The following is a 20,424-nucleotide window of genomic DNA, read 5'->3' on the forward strand; positions in this document are numbered from 1 at the left end:
TTACTACCTATGTTTTTGAATTCAGAGTAACTTTCTGTGGAAAATGGTAAAACCTTCTTTTTACTTTTTTTTTTTTTAGCGTAACTTTCCTGGGCTTCTTTCCTATGTCAAGGGTCAGTGCCGGAGGGCAGTGATAACACCAGGGACAGCTATGTAATCCCACAGCTGTCCCCAGCTCTTTCTGTCATCCTGAGCAAGTCTCTTCCCAAGAGCTTCTTTTGCCTCCTTGCCAGTTTCAAGGCTCTTCACAATGAAGAAAGCACTTATTAGATACAGAGCTGGTACCCACTCCCTATATGTTAATTAGACACACAGGGAAAGAAACAGCTGCTTCTGAGAAAATTCCATTGTGGGTCTCCTGCCCCTTCAGTGGGTACAAACCCTACTGTCTGGCACAAGCTCTGCCTTAACCCCAGTGAAAGCAGCAGCAGGGGTGGGGGGCACCTGCTTGTAACAGCTGGTGCCCTCCAGCCCTGTGGCTGGTGGTGCTGGGTTGTAAGGCTAGCCCCTGCCTGAGATGGGAGTGGACAGCTGGGATCCCCCTTAACAGATGCTTAACTGAGCACGCTTCCTGCTTTTACCAAAGTGAAGGCTGCAAGGACCTGCTTCCTTCAACTTTATTGAAAGTTTTCAGACAGTAACGGGCAAAGAATCTCCATAAGCCAGATAGAGGAAGAAACCATCACGTACAGAGGCAGCAGGAATTAGACTCCTGTGAAGGGACACGCACACTCATTCTCTCTTCTAGCAACAACCAAGCAAACGGGAGCTTCAGCAAGCAAGCAGCAAGGAGACAAATGAGGCAAGGGCTGTTTGCCTGCAAGAGATGCTTTTGTAGTCATCACCAGTCACATTAGGAAAGACTGAGAGCCCTTTAAATCAGGAGCAAAGCTAGTTCTGATCCTCTGAGCACAGGCTGCTTGACTGCCCACCAGCTCAGGCAGGATTTATTGCACCAGCATGAGCCACAGCAGCATTCGAGATGGAATGTAGTATTTGAGGTGAATAGCAGACAGCAGAAGAAAAACCCTCATTGATAACTATAACCTCAGCAGTGGTTAGCTCATGTTGCTCCTGCTCTTCTTCTAAAAGAAATGACAGGGCCCCCCCCCCCACTATGCCAGTGCCCACCCTCCAGGAGGTACTGCCACAGGCTGGGGTCTCCCAAAGGTGCTTAGTTCAAGAGTCCTGGGATTCACACAGATGCTCAGCTGACCCCATCTATGACTCCCAGTCATCCTCATCCTCCTCACCTATGGGCTGCTGTGGGGGTGGGAGGGGTGGTATTGAGTCCGACATACGAGCAAAGGCACCAGCAGGACTTCCAGGAGCATCAGGATTTCCGGAGGCTCCAGGCCCCTTCCCTGAAATACCTGTGAGGGAAGGAAAATCGCCAGTGAGTGACATCTGGGCACTAGAGAACACAGAGGCTCAGGAAGGGGAAAAAACATGCCTCGTACCACTGCTCCCAGCACCCAGGTGACCCAGGCAAGCAGAACAGCCAACATGCTTAAATATCACCACAGTCCTGTGCCAAGGGCTCATTTAACTAAAGCTCCACCTGAGCAAGTCCATGTCCTCCTCCACCCTGTGGCCAGGCACTGAGGGGTGACACTGGCCCTAAATGCCCCAGATAGATAGATACCTACCACGGCCTTGGGGCAACTTAGGTGCCCCCCATGGGCGAGGGCCCAGCTGCCCCAGCACTGAATTAAAAAAGACACTGCTGCCCCTTCCTCACAGGTAGCTTTCAGAGTCCATCCTCTGCCTTAGACACACAACCTCCTCCAGTGCCTCCAGCTGGAATTGAGGTGGACATTCCTCTGCTCACCCTTTGTAAAGACACTCCCAGCTGCATTGTGGCACACTTGCCAGGGAAAGTGTCTCTGTTCCTGTTTCTAGGGCTATGGTGGACACAAGTGAGGTGCCAGAAAGTGCTCTCCCTCTTTCCTAGGGGGAAGGAGCAGGCCACCCTGCAGGACAGTACCTTTGCGCCGCAGCACCAGTTTGTTGAAGAGATCTGACATCAAATCTCCACCTTGTCCTGTAGCTCTCACTGAAACAGAGCAAAACAAGTCAGACAAGAAGTGTCAGACAAGAATAAGTGTCAGTCTGAACCTCGCACTATGGCAAAAGCATTCTCCTGCAATACTGCCTTCAGATTAAAGAAAAAAAACCCAAACAAACCTCTGATCTTGTATCACACCCCTAATCTCTCCCACTATAGTCCAGTTTCAGGTCAGGAAAACACCAGGCACCGCAGGGTAACATCATCTTCTGGGGAAATCCAAGAGTGGAATTTCTTGAGGGGCAAAAGGGGCTGGGCATTTGCAGTCTCGTTCTGCCATACGAGCTCCATCAGAACTCTCCCCAGCTACCTAAATCAACCTGCTCAAACCAGCTCAGCCCTGCCCCTCTTGGCCCCAGGCTCTCCTTTGTGTGTCTGCCCCCATGCAGCACACAGGGCATGCATAGAAGTTTGACAAGACAGAGCTGGTCTCCATCAAGAACACGAATACCCCTCTGGCAGATGGGGTTTAGCAAGTTCACAGAGCTTTGGCTGAATGGGAAAAACCCGAGACCTACACCAGCCTGTAAGGAGAGACACCACCTTTCCACTCCGTATATTCACTGTGCTCCTGGCATGCCCGTCTCTCCCAGAACTACACCCCCCGCAGCCTGGGGCAGAGAGCAAGGAAGGTCGGTTCTGCCGAAGAGCCTCAGCACCTTGTTCTTGTTCCTTCTGCTTCTTCTTCTCCAGCTTCCTCTCCTTGACACTGCGGAGGTTGGCCTTCCCAATGCCACCGGCCTGGCGGATGGACTCCAGGAGACTGGCGCGCCCAGTAGAGGGGTTCACCACCTCCTTTGGGGCTCCCTGGACCGAAGCTGCAGGGACAGGAAGGACAGGCAGCAGCCACAGGTCAGTGCACCAGCTACAGGCCCAGCCAAGTTCCCATGGAAAGGGCTGCTCTGATACCCCTCCAGCTTCTGCTCAGGGCTGTGAGCCAGGCCCAGCCACCTCTTAGTGACAGGCTTACGCTCAGCCCAGCCAGCAGAAGCCCTGCCAAGGGGGAACTGAAGGCTTGCAGCTCCCAGGCAGGCAAGAGCAGCTTCCCCTCCCACTGCAGCTTCCCTCCTCTGCTGGAAGGCTGGGAAGCCACAGGGAACCAACCAAGGACATGGGCTGAAGCCAAGGAGTCAGATTCTGCTGGTGAAGCTGTGGAGATGCCCAGCCCTTACCTGCAGGCACTGCATTGCTGCTCTCCTCGCTCGCTGTCCGGACTGGCTCAGAGGGAGCTGTGGGCTGGGGCAGGGGCGGTGGAGGCGGCACAGTAGTTGGCATAACAGGAGGCGGTGGTGGAGGTGGTGGTGGAGGAGGCGGCAATAGCTCAGCATCTCGAAGGTCTGAAAGATGAAAGAAGTTGCATCTGAAGTGTCATAGAGGACAGCACACTGAGAGCTTCAGCTCAGAGCTTCACATGCCTCAGCGGCAACAGATCAAAGTCCTCAGCAGGCACCGTGCAGCAGACCACTACCACCCTGCGCAGCATCTCTTAACAGCAGGCAGGGCCAAGGCAGAGGTTGAGATTCCCCTACTCTGCCCTCCCCAGCTGCATGCCACTAGGCCTGCCCAGCTTGCCCAAGGGCATCCCACCAGGCTGCCGGGAGTCCAGTCCTTGCATACTGCACTCCCTCCTCCCTAGCCATGGAGGGGTGGGGATGTGAGGGGCCTGGAGTCTGGCCAGTGCTTGAGCAGGGTGCAGCTTTGACTCAGGCCCAAGCGCAAGCCAGAGGTATCTCCAACATCCATCTTGAAGTCTCCACCAAGTGACTTTCTCCCTTGTCTCCACCTTCGAGCAATCCCTACCTTCCTCCTTCACGGGGTCCTGGGAGCAGGGATTGGAAATACCTGGTTGCAAAGGCTCCGCCGATTCAGTGTTGAAAGTCGGCAGCTCTGGAATAGCACTGCTAGGGGCAGATGGTGCGATGCCGGGGCCGAGATCAGCGCTGTACATGAGATCTGCAGCAATGCCAGGCAGGTCTGGCAGGTAGGACGGCACATCAATCTCAGGGACCTGGCCCAGATCTGGCACATAGAAGTAATTTTCAGCTACCTAAAGGAAACCCAAAACAAAAAGATAAGGCAGTGACTACGCACTTGCTTTCCCTTGCAGCAAGCAGGGGAACTGTAGGGAACATCCTGGGTGACAGTCAGAGCTGGACTTGTATGCCTTAGTACAGTGGCCGCCCATCAGCTACCCCTGCAACTCTGTGCTCTTGTCCTGTTGCAGCTCCCCATGCTTGGAGGCTAACCCCTGCAGTCAAGGCTTGGAAAAGGCAGGCTGCAGGAGGAGGAAGAGGTGCAGGACTCTTCCTAGTTTCTTGCAAGTGGACACTACCCTCCCCTGAGGGTAGCCTTTTGCAGCCTACATAGGGCAGTCCCTTCTCCTCCAGAAGAGAATGGTGCCTGAACCACTTCTGAGATTTAAAATGCAGGAGAGCACAAATAGTTAGAGGTTTGGTTTTGTACTTAACACACAGGCAAAACAGTACCACAGGTGCACTGTGAATAAAGGGCTTTGTTTGCTACACATGCTGCTATCTCCTCTGGTACAACATGATGAGCAAATGGCTCCCAGGCTTCTTTCTCCAGCCCCAAAACACACATTCAGCCACACGCCAGCAGAGCTCCAGGTATGGCCACTATGAGGTGCTGGGGATAAGGTGAGTTACATGTTGGGGCAGCTGGGTTGGTGCACTGCCTGCCCCACGCCCACACAAAGCACAAACCCTTTCCTCATGCTGGCTGGTCCTTCTGTTTGCACCAGCAGGCATCCCTTCCCAGCAGGAATGACGGGGCACAGGCCTCCTCCCACGCACCTTCCCGCCATGGCACCTCACCTTCACATTCCTCACAAGGCTCAGGAGTTAGCACAAGGGGGATTGTCAAGTGATGGAACCTCCAAAACCCCCTAGAGCCCTGAGGCCTAGCAGTAAGGTGAATCGATATTATATTGCTCTTCTCACACCACCCAGTAATGGCTTGAGCAGAGAGAAACACCTGCCAAGTTTGAGGGTTTTGTGTCATCCATCAAGCCCAAACCAGGACTTCAAGCTCAAAAATGGGCAAGGTCCTTCTGATAAGTGAGACAACCTGCAGCCCCATGAGGGCTCTGCCCTCCACTCTACAGAAGCCCTCTCCTCTCAGAATGCTGAGCACAATCCCCTGAAGGGGAAGCAGCTGCATCCCACAGCTGTATCTCACCTGTCGGTCCAGCTGTCCTCTTTCAGTGATGGAGAGAGGAGCATCAAAGAGCTTTTCTTCTGTCTCTGTTTCCAGAGCCACATGGGTCTTGGTCACTGCTCCAGCCAAAGGATCCAGGAAAACATATTTCTTGTACCTAAGGGTAGAGGACAGGTATTTCAGTGATGCCACCTTGAGAGCCAAGGTCAGAAGAAACAGCACACCCAAGAAGGCCTTGGAGGTGGACACCTCACTCACACAGGTGGAACTTCTAGCCCTGTTTTCCTGCCTTTCCCCTCCACAACCAGGAGGCAATAAGCTCCCCACCCTTCCAGTGCAGCCTCCACATTCATCCTAAAGCAAAGCCCCACTGCACTGCCATCATTACCAAGCTCGTTCCCTCCCACCACCTGGCCTGAGACCATCCTACAACCTGCAGCAGGACACAAGTCTCTCCTGGTGACTAGTCACTCAAGGGGCAGGAGGAAAGATAAAGAGGGAAAATAACCATGGCTCAGGGGAAGAAAGAAGAGATCCAACAGCTGAAAGCTCAAGAAGGGCTTAAAGAAGCTCTTCGGTATGGGAAGAAGGAAGAGGCATGAGGCAAAGCCCAGCTGGAAAGGGAACTGCAGTGAGAGGCAGTGGAGACATTAAAGCAGCAACAGCAGTAAAGTGTTGCTGTGAGGAACCATCAGGAGAAGAAGCAGAACTTAGGCAGGAACGTGGGGCAGAGAAGGGCAGGAGTGACAGCAGCTCTCAAGGCCAGAGAGAAATTATTACAGGGGTATGACAGGAAAAACTTAAGTTGGGGAAGGGAAGAGCAAAGTTGGGTTGAAAGCAGGTGAGTGGAGGATCAGGTGCAGACAAAACAGCTCCTTCCACCCAAGGGGAAGAAAGGGTTGCTAGCTAGAAGTCAGCAGAGAGGTACCAAGCCCTATCCTACCAGGAGCCTGGTGTGTAAGACCCCCAGGAAAGCAAGCAGTTACTGCTGCCCTGGGGAAGGGAAAGCTCCTCTGAGGACAAGCAGCGGCAGATGAGCAGCACAGCACTGCTCCAGCTCTCACAGGTTCTCGGTGGTGTTGAAGAGCAGCAGGGAGCTGAGGGAGCTGATGTTCCTGGGGAGGCTGCCAAGGCCTTCTTCTGCATCATCCTGCTGGTGAATTTTAGTGCTCACACACACAGGGAAGTACTTGAGCTTCTCCTGCAAGACAGATAACAGCTGGTAAGACACTAAAGCCACAGCTGCTGAGACAGCTCTCCCCAGCCACCACAACACACACTGCTGGATCCACTGCATGGGCTGGGAACCCTACTGCTCCCTCTCCACTTCCCTTTGAGCAAGGAAGCACATGGACAACATTGCAGCCCCACGCTCATGACAAATCTCAGCAGTTCAGACTCATGGCATGTGGTTTTGGTGCCATGGATGTGTCGTTTTGAACAGGTGTTGCTGTAGCAAGGATCCACCAAAATAAAACAACCACTCAGGCTCTATAGCCAGAGGCAGGGATCAAGCACCACAGTCTAAAAGGCATTTGTTACAGTGTCTCCAACTACTAGACATTTTCATGCAGGAAGAGTCCCCCAAACATCTCAATTACCTCCCCTCTGCTGCCTTCAGTTGATGTTTTAAGAGATGCGATCCCACCGGTGGGGTACGCAGGGAAGGTGAAGGAAAAAGTAGTTAGGAAAAACAGAGTGCCTGCACACTAGGCAAGAGATCAGGCAGAAGGGAGTGCGCAGGGTGGAACGTGTGCCAGATGGTTTTGCAAAGCCTGAGGGATTTGCAGGAGTTTTCAACTCTAATGAACTGAAATCTCCTCTCTCTCAGTTCTAAAACTTCATGCATAATATATAGAGCTCCCTTTAGAAAAGGACTTATTACATCTGAACTGCTTGACTTTTATAGAGCGCAAGAATTGCCATCCCAGATCAGACCAGTGTTTCAGCTAGCATGACAGTGCCCGCTGCCACATGCTCTGGGGGATGAAGCTCAGTGCCCACAGCACACTTTGCTGTAAAGGGAGGAAAGGCATCAGTTCCTGAATCCAGAGACAGCCCAGGATGCACAAACCTCCACCCCAGACACCTTCCCACACCTTTCCTCAGCACCTTCACAACTCCTGTTCTTTTTCACAAACTAGGACAAGCAGCAGCCTGGCAGTTAAGAGGTGGTAAGTGTTCATATCAGAAGAAACCAGAACACTAGCCAGAAGTTTGTCAGGTTAAATAAGTGGCCACACTTGTGGTTTTCTTATGTCACCAGAAGATGACCACTTCAAATTCTGTCCACAGCTTCCTACTGCCTCACTACTTCCAGCATCCCTTCCCTATCCCATTCTCTGAGTCCTTCTTCCCTCCTTGTACTTGTATGGGGGAAATGGAGACCACTGTTGGTTCAGTTTTAAGACCACATCTCAGCGACATAAACAGTTCCTGCTGATTGAAATTTCAGTCTTGAATTCGGTAGCCAGAAATCCTGGGAAATGGCTTAGTCACAGCTCAGTTAATCCACTAAGAGTTTGTGTGATGCTCTGAATCTATAAAAATGCTACGAGAAAAGACCTGGAAGGTTTTTATTTAGGGTTTTTCCCCCCCCAAATAACACATTCCAACTTGTGAAAAATACACTGAAATAAATATCTTGAAGTTTTACAGAAGCAAGTAGGCAAAAATATATAAATTGTTATTTAGAGACTGTAGAAGCAGAGATTCAAAAATAAAGATTCTTTTGATCATTAATATTCATTTCCCAATGTTTAATTTTTTAAGCATGAGGAAGTACTGACGTTTTTGCTAGAACTGTTCACATACACTTAGCCCTCAAGTCATATTTTTTTTTTTAATTCTTTGTAGATTTCAATTAGCACTGGAAGACTGTGCGTCACTTTAAGGGCGTAGTGAGAAACCAACCATTACCTACATTTACTTATAAGTCACATCTAAGGCAGTTATAAAAGCACTAAGCATGAGTATTACTCTGAAACGTGAGCCTCTACATAATCCTTTTAATTTAAATGCTACCGAAGTGCTAGTCTTATTCAAGTACCTAGAACTGTTTTGAAATTTAGAACAGCTACATACCATCAATAATATCCTACAACTATGAATTCCACAAGTTAACATGCCATTTAAAAATTAGTTTTCTTATATAGACGTTAAGGCCTTAAGCCAAAAGTTTAGCAACCTTGACATACTGAAGTCATGGGGGGCACCTGAATGCTCAAACACCCCAACCTGGGGTTTGGCACCTGGCAGGATCACACCCCTAAGGACGCTGCATTTCCAGGCAGTTTTCTTCCTAAGAGCCTACAGTTAAAAATGTATAGTCACCCTGGTTCTTAAGTTGAACTAAGCACACACTATTACAAAGGGAATTGGTGTGATACACCAGAAACCCCATTCCCCCCATGCCAGTGGAGTGCTGAGGCTAGGTCGAAAAGCACTTGAAGATGAGCAAGTGCCAAAAACCTGGCTTACCCTCCCCATGACCATGATGGACTTCCAAGAGAGGCAGAATTCACAAGGACATGCCAAGTTACCGATATTTTTGAAGCCTAGCAAGGTGACTCCAGCAGTGGACTGTAACTTTTGCTTGGACATCTTCCCAACCCCAGGCAGACCATGTCTCCCACCCTGTTTTCCAGCCTCCTGAGAGGCATTTGCAGCACCCAGACACAGCTCCCACTGCAAAGGCAGTGCCCAGCGCCTGAGAAGCCCCACAGGGCTGCAAGGCAACTCACCCTTGAACCCTGCCCAGCTGCCACCACAGCAACGTGCAAAGCAAGTGGCTTTCCAGGCTTACCACAAGGACCTTGTTTCTGGCACTCCTATCCATCAGTGCTTACCTTACCAACCTAAACAGTGCCCTCTCAACAGCTGAGTTTTCACTTGCTTAGGTTGTGGAGGGGGAAAGGAGAATTTCCCAGGAGGAAAGCATTTTTAAATAAACTGCAGAACCACACACGTTTCCAGCTCAGCTGCTTTTCCCCCAGAGCACAAACCGTAAATGCTGAGCACAGGCTGCCACCACCTACCCTCAAACTGACACAAGCAGAGCTTGCTTTCTTGGTGGGGCATGTGCGTGCGTGCATGAGTGAAGTTAGCAAAGGCCACTGCAACTGCTCCCAGCAAAGAGGCCCTCATTAGAACTGAAAACAGGCAGCGAGCCTCTGCTGAAAGCCCTGAATAATTGAGGAGGGCATAAATGCAAACATTAGACTTCCCTCTGTCACATTTCATTACTGCAAGGCACATCAGGCTCCGTGCTCAGCTATGGTCGAGAAAGGCCTGTCCCCCTGGAACATGGTCAGAGCTCGGCCGCACCAAGCCCCACTCAACACGCCAGCTGCTCCTGGCACAGTCCCCTCCATCGTTCATCGGCTGACAGCCACTTGTCAGGACAGCAGCGTCCCACAGAAGAGCTGCAGGAGCTAGTGTGTGTGAGCTTGGCAAGAGTAACAAGACTGCTGCATGGGGCAGGGTCAGCAAAGCCAGAGAAAGATCAAGAACCCCAAAGAAGGATTGAAAGATGGGTCACAGGAGGGGAGGAACAAATACAAACACCCCCCAGGGCCTGCAACAAAGTCCCTGTGGAGATGGCAGCCTTGGTCACGAAGGGCAGAACATGGCAATGGTACTGAGACTGCCTGGGACAGGGAAGAGGTAGCATCACAGGCAGATGGCAGGACACTGCTTTTTACCAGCTGATGCTCTTCTCAATCCCCTCCCTGTGCAAGGGGCTGTACATTGGCACCAGCCCTTCAGGGTGGGCGAGAATCTCCCCTGCCTACTCACTGCCTACCTCTGCTTGCCCCACATGCTCTGACGGGATGGGGTCACCAGCCAAATAGCACAACCATAATCAGCCTCCCGCGGCAGGCCGGCAGCTCTGCCCCATGCTGCTGCCAGGGCTTGAAGGAAGCAGAAACCATGCTCGAGTTTCCCAGCTCCATTCAGCCAGCAACCCTGCTTTCCTCACTGTGTGAGGTCTCAACTCCATTAAAACTCAGTAAAGTTTAGCATGATGAATTATTCAGTGGCAGCTTTATTTTTGGGCCAAGGCACACAAGGATGAGGAAGTCTCTTTAGGGTTCACGAGCAGGGAACTTGTCAGGCTGATCCCTAACCTGCCAGGATGAGCACATTTACTACTCCTTGCACAGTACATACACAGCAACTTTCAAACTTCAGGCACAGCAACTCTTACTCCCCTCCTTCCAACCCAGAAGTGTTGACCCAGATTGCTGGAAAATCCTTTGGTAGCATTTCCTGCCAAACCCATCACTTCTCAGACCTCCTTAAGAAGCCCCTCTCAGCCACTCAGTCCACAGGCTAAAAGGGAACTCAATACTTCAGGACCTCCTTCAACACCACCAGCTGCAGGCATCTGTGCTATGGGCACACCTGGAAGCCCCAGCTGTGCTGGGTACCGAGAGATTCAGCCCCTCTGAAGGGCTTGCAACCTACAATAGCTGAACACAAGGCAAGGGAGAAGCAAAGCACAAACAAAAGATGTAAAGAAGCAAAATCATCTTCCCCGTCAAGATGTAAAACTTAGCTGGGAACCAGGGAGGGACAATACCCATGTGCAATGCTTCCCTGGGACAGAAAAATACTCTAATGACTCCTTTTTCTCCTGACACACTCACAAGCACCTTTACCTTTCCCTTCTCACCATTGCTTATATTAGAGCCTTCAGAAACTATTTTTCAAACAATTATGACCCTGATCCCAGTTGCCTCGCTATGCACAGCCAAAGGCTTAAGCCCAGCCAGCAGCATCCACCAGCACTGCTGCAGGAAACGGTGGTGTTTCAGAAAATGGAACTGCTCTGGAGAGTTGGCAGCTGACAGCCACCCAGAGCACTCAATCACCCAGCCAAGGGCTTGTACTGACATGGCCCTCTCAAACTGGCAGCTCAGAAAGCTTCCCAGCCTGACCTCACAGACCCCTACCAACAGGCCAAGCTGAAAAGATGTTCTGCTCCCACCTATATCTTAAAGCCCTGGTCTCCTTCATCAGAGACAAACAAGCAAAGAGAAGCTGAGAGGCTCTTAATCTCAAGGTCTGTTCTCCTCCTCCTTACCTGCAGAGCCTTCTCATCCAGCATTCGGTGTTTGCTCTGAATCTTGTGTCTTGGCCATTTCTGTTTAGCTGGGTCTTCTGCACCAGCAAAAATTGAACTGTACTCCTGCAGCCGTTCAGGGGCTGGATACTTGGCACTGGAAAATACCTGTGGAGAAACAAGGAGGGACTGAAAAATCCCAACAACTAGGCAATCCTACAATACAGAAACATGTGGAGTAAGCACACAATCTGTGCTGCCAGTGGGAATGGACAGCCTCGGAGTCAACAGGCTCCTAAGGGCTATCTGCACAGAGCCAAACACACATGGGCTATCACTTCTGAAACTGGAAGTGCCAGAGCTTCTCTATCTATATAAGTACTAGGAGATCATTGGCAAAAAGGCTTCCACTGGCAGGAAGGAAGTTGGAAATACTGTATAAAATGGAGCAGGAATGGGGAAAGAAGGATTTTCACCAGTTTTACATGGCTCTTTGGGATTAAGATACACTGAAGGGAAGGCTCTCTAACAGCAGCTTTCATTCAAATAGCCAGTGTCTATGAGCCTGAAATGCAAGGGTGTTGGGCTTAGCTCAGCACATGCCTTTTCTCTTTCTCAGGAAGCAACCTATATAGGCCTAATAAGGCCTGGCGCTCTGTGGCTCATGTGTCTAAAAATCGTCAGTTGGTTGAGTCAGGAATGGGATTCTCATCACAACCCTACTCAGCAGCAAAGCATGGAGAGGTGAGCAGGCAGCAGCTGCAGCAGCCAAGCACTCCAGAGCTTACATCAGGAGGAAAGAGAGAAGGTGGAAGGAAGAAGGGAGGCCATGCAGCCTTCACTGAAGTCACTACCTTAATAGCCTTCTTGCTGCCCTTTATCTTCTCAATCTTCGCTTGGGCAAGTGTGACTCTCTCACCAATTGCCTGAAGCTGTGCCCGGCTGGCCTCCACCCGCTGAGAGATCCTAGAAGGCAAGCACCTTTCTTAAGATGAAGAATCCAGAGACAGAGATTTTTTGGCAAGAGCCAGTACCCAGGCCCTCAGGGAAGAATGTGAATCTCAGTGGACTGGATTTCTTCGTAAGGCAAAATAGTGCTGGCTGAGATATGCTTGTCTCGGTCCCATTGAGAGCTTTATGTACTCTGACATGAAGGTAGGTCTATTCCGTGACTCACAGCACAATGTTCCTACGGCTGTTTTGAGGCACAGCACAGAAAGATGGAGAACTGCAGCTTTTTTGCGACACCAGACTGCCACAAGCCCTACACCTCTCTGCAGGTACTGCTGACAAGAAAGCCACAGCCAGTTATCAACTGCCAACATATTTTTAATATAAATTACTTGCTAAAAATGAAAGGCAACACATGCTAATGAGCAGAGTTCAGGACTCACAAAGATCATCCTGTTCTCTAGCATACCAGTAGTTTGTTGCACTTCTTCCATGTTGCTTCACAGCTTTGTGATTTGGTTTCCACATCAGTTAAACAACATTAGGTCCTCATTTGGAGCAATAAAGCAGGCTAACTTGCATAATTTTTGCATAACTAGATCAGCAACAAAATGCTTTGGGACTGAGGTGAAAAGCATTCTTTGGAAGCAGGGGATAGTGGTCACTGGTTAAGTACCTCTGTGTTCACCACATGGACATACTCCTTTTCCCACAAAGCTTACAGCAGACACCTTACAGCCAGGGGCATGACAAATTGCTAGCATGTTGTGCACAGTTGCTACCATGCTGCAGGAACTGTCACGCAGGTTCAACCAGAGCCTAGGAGAGACATCGGGACCAGGCATCAGCTACAGGTAACTATGGAGTCACCTTCTCAGAAGAGACCTTCCTTCCCCACGCACAACTATCAGGATCTCCCTAGCTTCAAGCTCAAAAGCTGAAAATTGTTCTGAATCTTCACCCCTCTAATGAAACCAGCAAAGAGTATTTTTATGGCTATACAACCCATTAGGAGAGATAGCATCCACTTCAGCAATCTTTTGTAGCAATGATTTCCATCGGATTATTTTGTGCCTGTAAAAATCAAACTCAAGTATTGTCCTTAAATTTCACCAAAATCCCTCTTTGCTTTTGAGTAGAGAGCTCCCATGTTTTTTTCCACTGTCTTTATAATTCCTTTTAGCAACAAATTTGACATCAGCAGTGATCCATGATTCCCATTTTCAAACTGTACCAAACCCGTCTTTTCAAGTATTTTCACTCTGTGCAGCACATTCCCTATTACAGTACAGAAACGGACTCCACTAAAGCCCCCCCATTGTAGGCAGTGAAAAAACAGCAAGTACAAGCAGCCTGTTCACCTTGTATCATTCTGAAAGACCCCCAGTTCTTCTTTCTCTAAACAGCTTTAAGTGTTTCTGTTTGTTTATAGCCGTGCTCCCCTCTTTCTAGAGGCATGAAAATTCTTCCTTATGCATATGGCAGGAGAGCACACAGCCTGTTTCTACTTTATTCTTTTTGGAGTGGGAGATGAGAAAAACTGAACCTCATGAGATTCTCCTTCTCAGAATTATTCTCCATTTCCCCATCCTTTTATTTTAAACACAGCCTAACAGCTTGTATTTTGTACCAACACTACGTACAAATCTGTTCATGATTTCCTTCCCACACCCTCTCTCTGTCTCAGTGGAGTAAGTCCACATCAGTTATACACTTGATAAGTTCTCAGAGTGGTTTCTGTTGTTCCTTTCAGTGTGCATTTCCTAGCACCTGTCTGCAGCAAATTTCATATGTCATAGGGCTGTCCCATTGCCTTGTTTTGTTAAAGTGTGAGATGCCTCTGAAGGACCTATGTCTTCCCTAACTGTTCTCCCCAGCAAATTTTCCCACCTCACAGTTCACCTCTTTTCTAGATGTTTCGTAATTGTATTGATTTACACTATTTCCAGTACTGCTCCTGGGGGCATCTGACTATTTTTACTTCCTTCAAAGCTGAAAAAATTGGTCGTTTATTTCTGCTTTGCAGCTCTCTCTCAAATCAATGATGCAATTTTCCCTCTCACCTGTGAGTAGACTCCTCTCCTAGAAGAACTCAACAAAGCCTTCCTGAAGCTCCAAATAAAAGCAAGGTATCAATTGTCTTTTAGCCAGTACCCTGCTGACTCCCAGATGCAATTCTCAGGGGCTGACAAGGCACATGTTTCTCTCCCAGAAGAAAGTGTTAAGCAAATAGTTACGCAAACTCAGGCCTGGAAACCAGCAACTATTCTCCTCCCTTCTGCTCCATGAATGTGAGTGGGTCAAATGAGGCAGTCAAACGCTTCCCTCACTCCCTTTTCCTGCCCCATGTTATCCCCAATGCTTCACCAGGTATCAACCTCTTCCCCCTCCTTCCCACACTCACTCTTTTACTAGCTGTGAAGAAGCGAAGGAGTTTTTGAGGAATCCGAGTTATCCTTACCTTTCAGCCTTAACCACTTCCACATTTAACATTCAACCTCCAGGATACCCAGTTTAGGAGAGAAATGGTGCCACAATTCCCTTTATGCCCCCACCAAACACAGCCAGTGCATTGGCTATTACAAAGTGCTTGGTGAGAGGGTACTAATGCTTCCCATAGTGCATGGACAGCATCAGGGGAAGAACAGAAAGCAAAGCACCTCTCAGCCCACAGTGCTGCATACATACTTCTCATTTAAAGTTCACTGGAACCTCTCTTAAAAAGGAAGCATCCCCAAAACCAGAACATGACTGGCAATTACTGTGCCCTAGCTAGTACCCACAGTAATGGTGCATCCAGAAGGGAAAGAGCTTCATCTTTGGTGGAAGCTTCATCCATCCCTACTGCCCACCAAATAAAACAGAGTGATTACATTCACCCATAAAAGGACAGTATCAGGCAGACGGCCCGCTCTCAGCACAAGCTGGGGAAGTTGCCCCGTGCCAGCTCAGGTGTTTCAAACCATGATGGCTCTTCTCTGAGGCACCCTGTACTTTCTCCTGTGATGTCCTACTCTAGGATTTGACAGGCAAAATCCCACTGACCTTAGGAGATCTGCCAAAAACCTTCACCTGAGGTGGTACAGATGCAGGCCCACAACACAGAAGGAATACACGCCAGTCTACAGAATTAATTTATTTGTTGCTGAGCAAGACAACTATGAAAAAAATTATTAAACCTCCTCAATCCAACTAATCCAAATTCCATCACATGTACAGGCTCTGAAAAGTGCATGACTGTTATGCATGTACAGTTCAAGATACAGTTGCATGTGTTAGTTTAAAGAGACAAAATAGCATACTGATACTGAAAAAAATACATGGAAAACTGCCCCCCACCTTCACGTTCAAGTGTCCTCCAGCAACTTTAAGTATTTCTATTACTGTGGAAACCGAACTTACTCCAAGGAGTCAACCTGGTGTTTGTAAAGAAAGGAAACAAGAACGGATGAATGAGGGCTGTTGCCAAGGATTTCAGGGGCAAAGTGTTTGAAGCAAGGTGGCATTTAGAACCTCAACCTCCATTTAGGGAGGAGTGTGTTACTGAGTGGCATTTGTTTGAAAGGGAATTGCAATCAGGACAGGAGGGGTAAGTGTTAATAAAATGGCCCATTACTGCCCCGCACAACCCCGTGCTCAGACAGCCAAAAACTCCATCAGCATCTGAACCTACCCCATGCCTATCTTATTAGTTATTGCTGTGTTATTTTGCTCCCGGTGCTCTTTTCTGCTTGACAAACCCCTTTAGTTAGATTCAATGTGACTTTGGAGTTGCAAAGAAGCAGGAGGCATATAGCAACAACCCCTCCCTTTGGGCAGGATGCATGCTTTGGGACAAGTGAAAAGGGGGCCTGCAGAAGAAAGGAGAATATATCACCTGCCTTCAAATCCTGGGCATAGAGCCAACCCAACCTTCCCCTCCCAATGCTTTTCTTTGGGGAAGTAATGCATGTGGCAGAATAAATCTATCTAGTAGATTATCTCTTAATCCACACAGACTTTTACTTTTGATCTAAGCAGAAACTAAAGCCAATCTTTCAGCTGCTTTGATTCAAGCTTTCACATTCTCTTGTCCCTGTGAAATATTGTTGCAGTCAAGCCCCCTGCGCCTCACCCCCAACTTAGATCTTATTTCTCCTTTCTCCTAAAGCCCTCATCCTGCTGCCTTGAGCTCCTCTCCATTTTAGAGGCAACTGTCTCCAACACCCACAGCAGGTCCCTGGAATACTTCCTCCCACCTCACTGCCTCCCTTGCTGACCCCATATCCTCTGTCCCATCTGCAGCCAGAGCAGACCACTTCCTTTTATTTCCTTATAACTCCTCTGATAAATCTCACATTCAGGCGGCTACTGAAAAACCTCCTTTGCTGCATCTCTGTCTTCTCATGGGGGGAAAATTACTGTTCTCTTACTCCCATAGGAAAAAGATTTGAGGCATTAGGAATCTTGCATCTAGGACGCTGGACACTGCCTGTCAGTTATCAGCACTGGCAATAATACTATATTTCTATGAGGGTCTCCAAGCACTCCACAATGCCAAAAAAGAATTGTGATTTTTATCATCTATATTTGATAGGGATCAGAAAAAAAACCAAACCCAAACTTAAAATCAGAGCAGGTTTTAAGATAGGCTAACAGATTCCCAGAAAGATGGCTGAGCAATACAGAATTCCACTGGAAGGAAGCATCACAGCAGCAGGAGACCCTCTGCTGTCTATATTGAGCATACACATCACCCAAAAGTGACAGAGATGACAAAACTTGGGAAGTGGGAGAGAAAAGACACAAGCTCCACACCAAGGTGAACAAGAAAGGCAAGGCAGCAGAGGCTGAGAGCAAACCTCTCTAGAATACCAAAGAACTTCAATTTAATGTCTGAAGTACAAAAGTAAGCGATCAACCAAGGAGAAAGAACATTACGGAGTAGAATGAGAAATGAAGTTGCACAGGAAGATAAGGCAGCTGAAGTATTAAATGACTTTTTCCTTAAATGAGGACTCTACACATCACAGCAAATCAGGCTTCTGGTCTCCTCCCAGCCCAAGCCCCAGCCCTGAGAGATAGCAGGGGGATGCTCAGCATTGCTGTTCTAAACTTCAGGGTACATATGGTAAATTTGTTCTATAAAACCTTGGCCTTTTGCCTAAAAGTCAAGCTGCTGCTTTTTTTCAACAAAGTGTGTTTTTATTAAATTCCTCCCTTACTGCAGAAGGCGTGAATCAGAAGGGACAGAGTTTATGGTTCTTGTATTTTATTACATCCCCAGACTCTCCAAGTGGCTGATGCTGGAGCAGGGTAACAAGGGAAGATAATGGTGCTGGCTGCCATTCATCCTTCCACAGCACCAGTGCCAAAACTGGCATGATACCACTACTGATGAATGAGGTACCACTAAACTTCTAGGACAAGTTTCAGTGGGTTTCCAAAAGTAAGAGAACCACTGGTGATGTGAGGAGAGACTACCTCCTAGGGGAGGGGAGACATCATCCAATGATGAAAGCAGCAGAAGAGGGGGGTGCTGAGGGAGCTAAACATCTACCTTTCTTCTCAGGCTGCTGAGCCCCTTCCTCATCTACTTCTTTCCTGGGACCCAGAAGCACATCACTGTTCTCTTCTACTTGTATGTTATGGAGAAGAAGAAAATGTCAAACTTGAAAAAGTTTTAATTTGTCCAAGAATCTTCTTGGAAAAAGGCCACGGGCTTTTATGGCTCCTCAGGCTGCCGAAGTGATGGGGAAACATCAATGTATCGCCCCCGGTACCCATAACTCAGGTCTTTGATGCACAATCCACTAGACTGAAGCAGGCCTAGAGAGCTAGGCTAGAATATCTAAGCATGTTCTGGCTGACTAACAAAGGATAATGTTTTAGGAGGCACTAGAGTGTGCTTTACAAACAGCCTGATTGCATATAGATGCTCCTACATACTGCAGTGGGCCAGCTCAGAGCTCATGCAGCAATGACCGGCACAGTCAGAAACAGACTGTGAGAAGCCTGACCCCCACTCTCCCCACTCCCACGCAGTGCCTCTGCCCCAGCAGCTGGCAACATTGCAGGATCGAGGTGGAGAGAGAGCAAAGGAAAGGCTGCTAAGACATTTACAGTTTACAGCAATCCAGGGAAGCATTCAAAGCCAGCTCACCTCAGAAGTTTGAAAGGCAAAAAAGCAAAATGCATGCTTTTATAAAAAGTCAAATACATTCAACCACTCAACGAAAGATCAACTTGTTTGCTTTCTGCTCTTCTGTCTCCATATTTAAGCAGTTTTAAAAGTCTTACTTCACATCTAAGTGTAATCAGAAACTGTCATCATACACCATCTCTGACAAAGAAATCCCAAGTGAGATAGTGTAATCAACGTTCCTTCCTCCATTAAGGGTTTGTGTATTATACTAATTAATGTTTATCACACTTTGATTGCTCCTTGAGCCTGATTTGCAGGTGCTTCAGCATTCACATGTTGCCTCGCTCCTGTGATGCCGAATGGCTTTGCAGATTGGAGGGTGATCAAGGTTGCCAGTGGCATACATCACTCTCCACAGGTCATATTCTCACACAAAAATAATTTCGTTTTGATTTTTAATCTCTCATTTCACAAGGTGTTCCTGCTAATTAATTCAATCTCTCATTTCACGAGGTGTTCCTGCTTAATCCTGTGAATTAAGTTTATGTAAAACTAGAAATTTAGAATTTTGACCTATCATCACAGCACCCACCTCCCTCTTCCCCTGCAACTTGTTCTCCTCCCCAGAAAAGCAGCTTTTCTTTTTTCTGTTCCTTTTTTTTAAAAAAAAAAAAAGGTCACAGAAGTTCTTCGTTAACCTTCCAACCTTTTTACTTGCCTCCCACCACTGACTGATCTGAAAGCAGACATGCTTTCTTTTTTTAGAAGAAATATATACTAAGTAGAAAGTCTGTGTTTGCAAATAAATTACACAATTAATTCTTCTATTTAAACTATATAGGCTACTTTTGGTCAAACTACTTCTCCATTAATAGTGTTAAGACATATAAACACAACAGGTTCTACCAACACAGTGACAACTTTTGGGCAGAATGCTCTAAAAGAAGTAATGGGAAAAAACCTGCTGCTTCTACCAGTACTGCTGGAGTTTCATAGGTGACCTTTTGAGTTCCTCTACTGGCAGTGTGGGGGCAGATACTGAACAGCACCATGGAACTGCTTCCCAGAGCAGCAGCCACAGGAATAGTCCTGAGATATTAGGCAGCAGATGGTCTAAGTATAGAATCATAGAATGATTTGGGTTGGAAGGGACCTTTAAAGGTCATCTAGTCCAACCCCCGCCCCCCTCAATGAGCAGGGACATCTTCAACTAGATCAGGTTGCTCAGACCCCCATCCAAACTGGCCTTGAATGCTTTCAGGGATGGGACATCTACCACCTCTCTGGGCAACCTGTTCCAGTGTTTCACCACCCTCATCATAAAAAATTTCTGCCTTTTATCTACTCTAAATCTACCCTCTTTTAGTTTAAAACCATTATCCCTCGCTCTATCGCAACAGGCACTACTAAAAAGTTTGTCCCCATCTTTCTAATAAGCCCCCTTTAAGTACTGGAAGGCCACTATAAGGTCTCCCTGGAGCTTTCTCTTCTCCAGGCTGAACAACTTCAGCTCTCTTAGCCTTTCTACACAGGAAAGGTATTGTAGTAACTGGTACTAGTACTGTAACTAGTAAAAGTTACTAGTAAAGTACTAGTAACTGGTTTGTTATCTATATAGTCTTCACTCATCCTTGCAAAATTCTCACAGGTATTTACTCACTGAAGCTCAATCTTTTGTAGTAATAGCCTTAAGTGGTTTGGGTTTTTTTTCTTTCTTTCTTTTTAAATCACTTCCGAAAGGAAGGCTAATCCTGTTTGGACAGAATTTTATGACACTGTCAGAAGTAAATGTTGTTTCCATGTTGCTTGAAGTTATGGATCTTATTTGGCAGATAGCTTAAGAAGGTGTTTTGGCACCTTGTAACCTTAAATTAATCAACTGTGTACACAAACATTAGATTTCTCTTTCTCCCATCAAAGCTCCTTTCTTAGAATAGCCAAAGACCTTCCTCCCTGTCCCCATTGAACAGAAAATGTGTATCACCACACACAGCCACAGGAAACATAAGCAGCAGAGAAATGCCCAGGTGATCCTGT

At 47.8% G+C, this 20,424-nt stretch overlaps 1 protein-coding gene across 4 annotated transcripts in view; it reads right to left on the minus strand.

Moving 5' to 3' along the window:
- Positions 1 to 14: 14 nt before the first annotated feature.
- Positions 15 to 20,424, minus strand: part of WASHC1 (WASH complex subunit 1) — a 45,984-nt gene continuing 25,574 nt past the window's right edge. For all 4 annotated transcript variants that reach the window (XM_075051039.1, XM_075051040.1, XM_075051038.1 and 1 more), the window contains exons 3-11: positions 12,167 to 12,278; positions 11,334 to 11,480; positions 6,310 to 6,446; positions 5,267 to 5,402; positions 3,911 to 4,115; positions 3,241 to 3,405; positions 2,728 to 2,886; positions 1,988 to 2,056; positions 15 to 1,373 (exon numbers count right to left, since the gene is read on the minus strand). In XM_075051039.1, coding sequence (XP_074907140.1) covers positions 1,222 to 1,373; positions 1,988 to 2,056; positions 2,728 to 2,886; positions 3,241 to 3,405; positions 3,911 to 4,115; positions 5,267 to 5,402; positions 6,310 to 6,446; positions 11,334 to 11,480; positions 12,167 to 12,278 — 1,282 coding nt within the window. In that variant the 3' untranslated portion in view covers positions 15 to 1,221. The remainder of the gene's footprint in view (positions 1,374 to 1,987; positions 2,057 to 2,727; positions 2,887 to 3,240; positions 3,406 to 3,910; positions 4,116 to 5,266; positions 5,403 to 6,309; positions 6,447 to 11,333; positions 11,481 to 12,166; positions 12,279 to 20,424) is intronic.

This window comes from Buteo buteo, chromosome 19 (assembly GCF_964188355.1).
Source record: "Buteo buteo chromosome 19, bButBut1.hap1.1, whole genome shotgun sequence".
Taxonomy (NCBI): domain Eukaryota; kingdom Metazoa; phylum Chordata; class Aves; order Accipitriformes; family Accipitridae; genus Buteo; species Buteo buteo.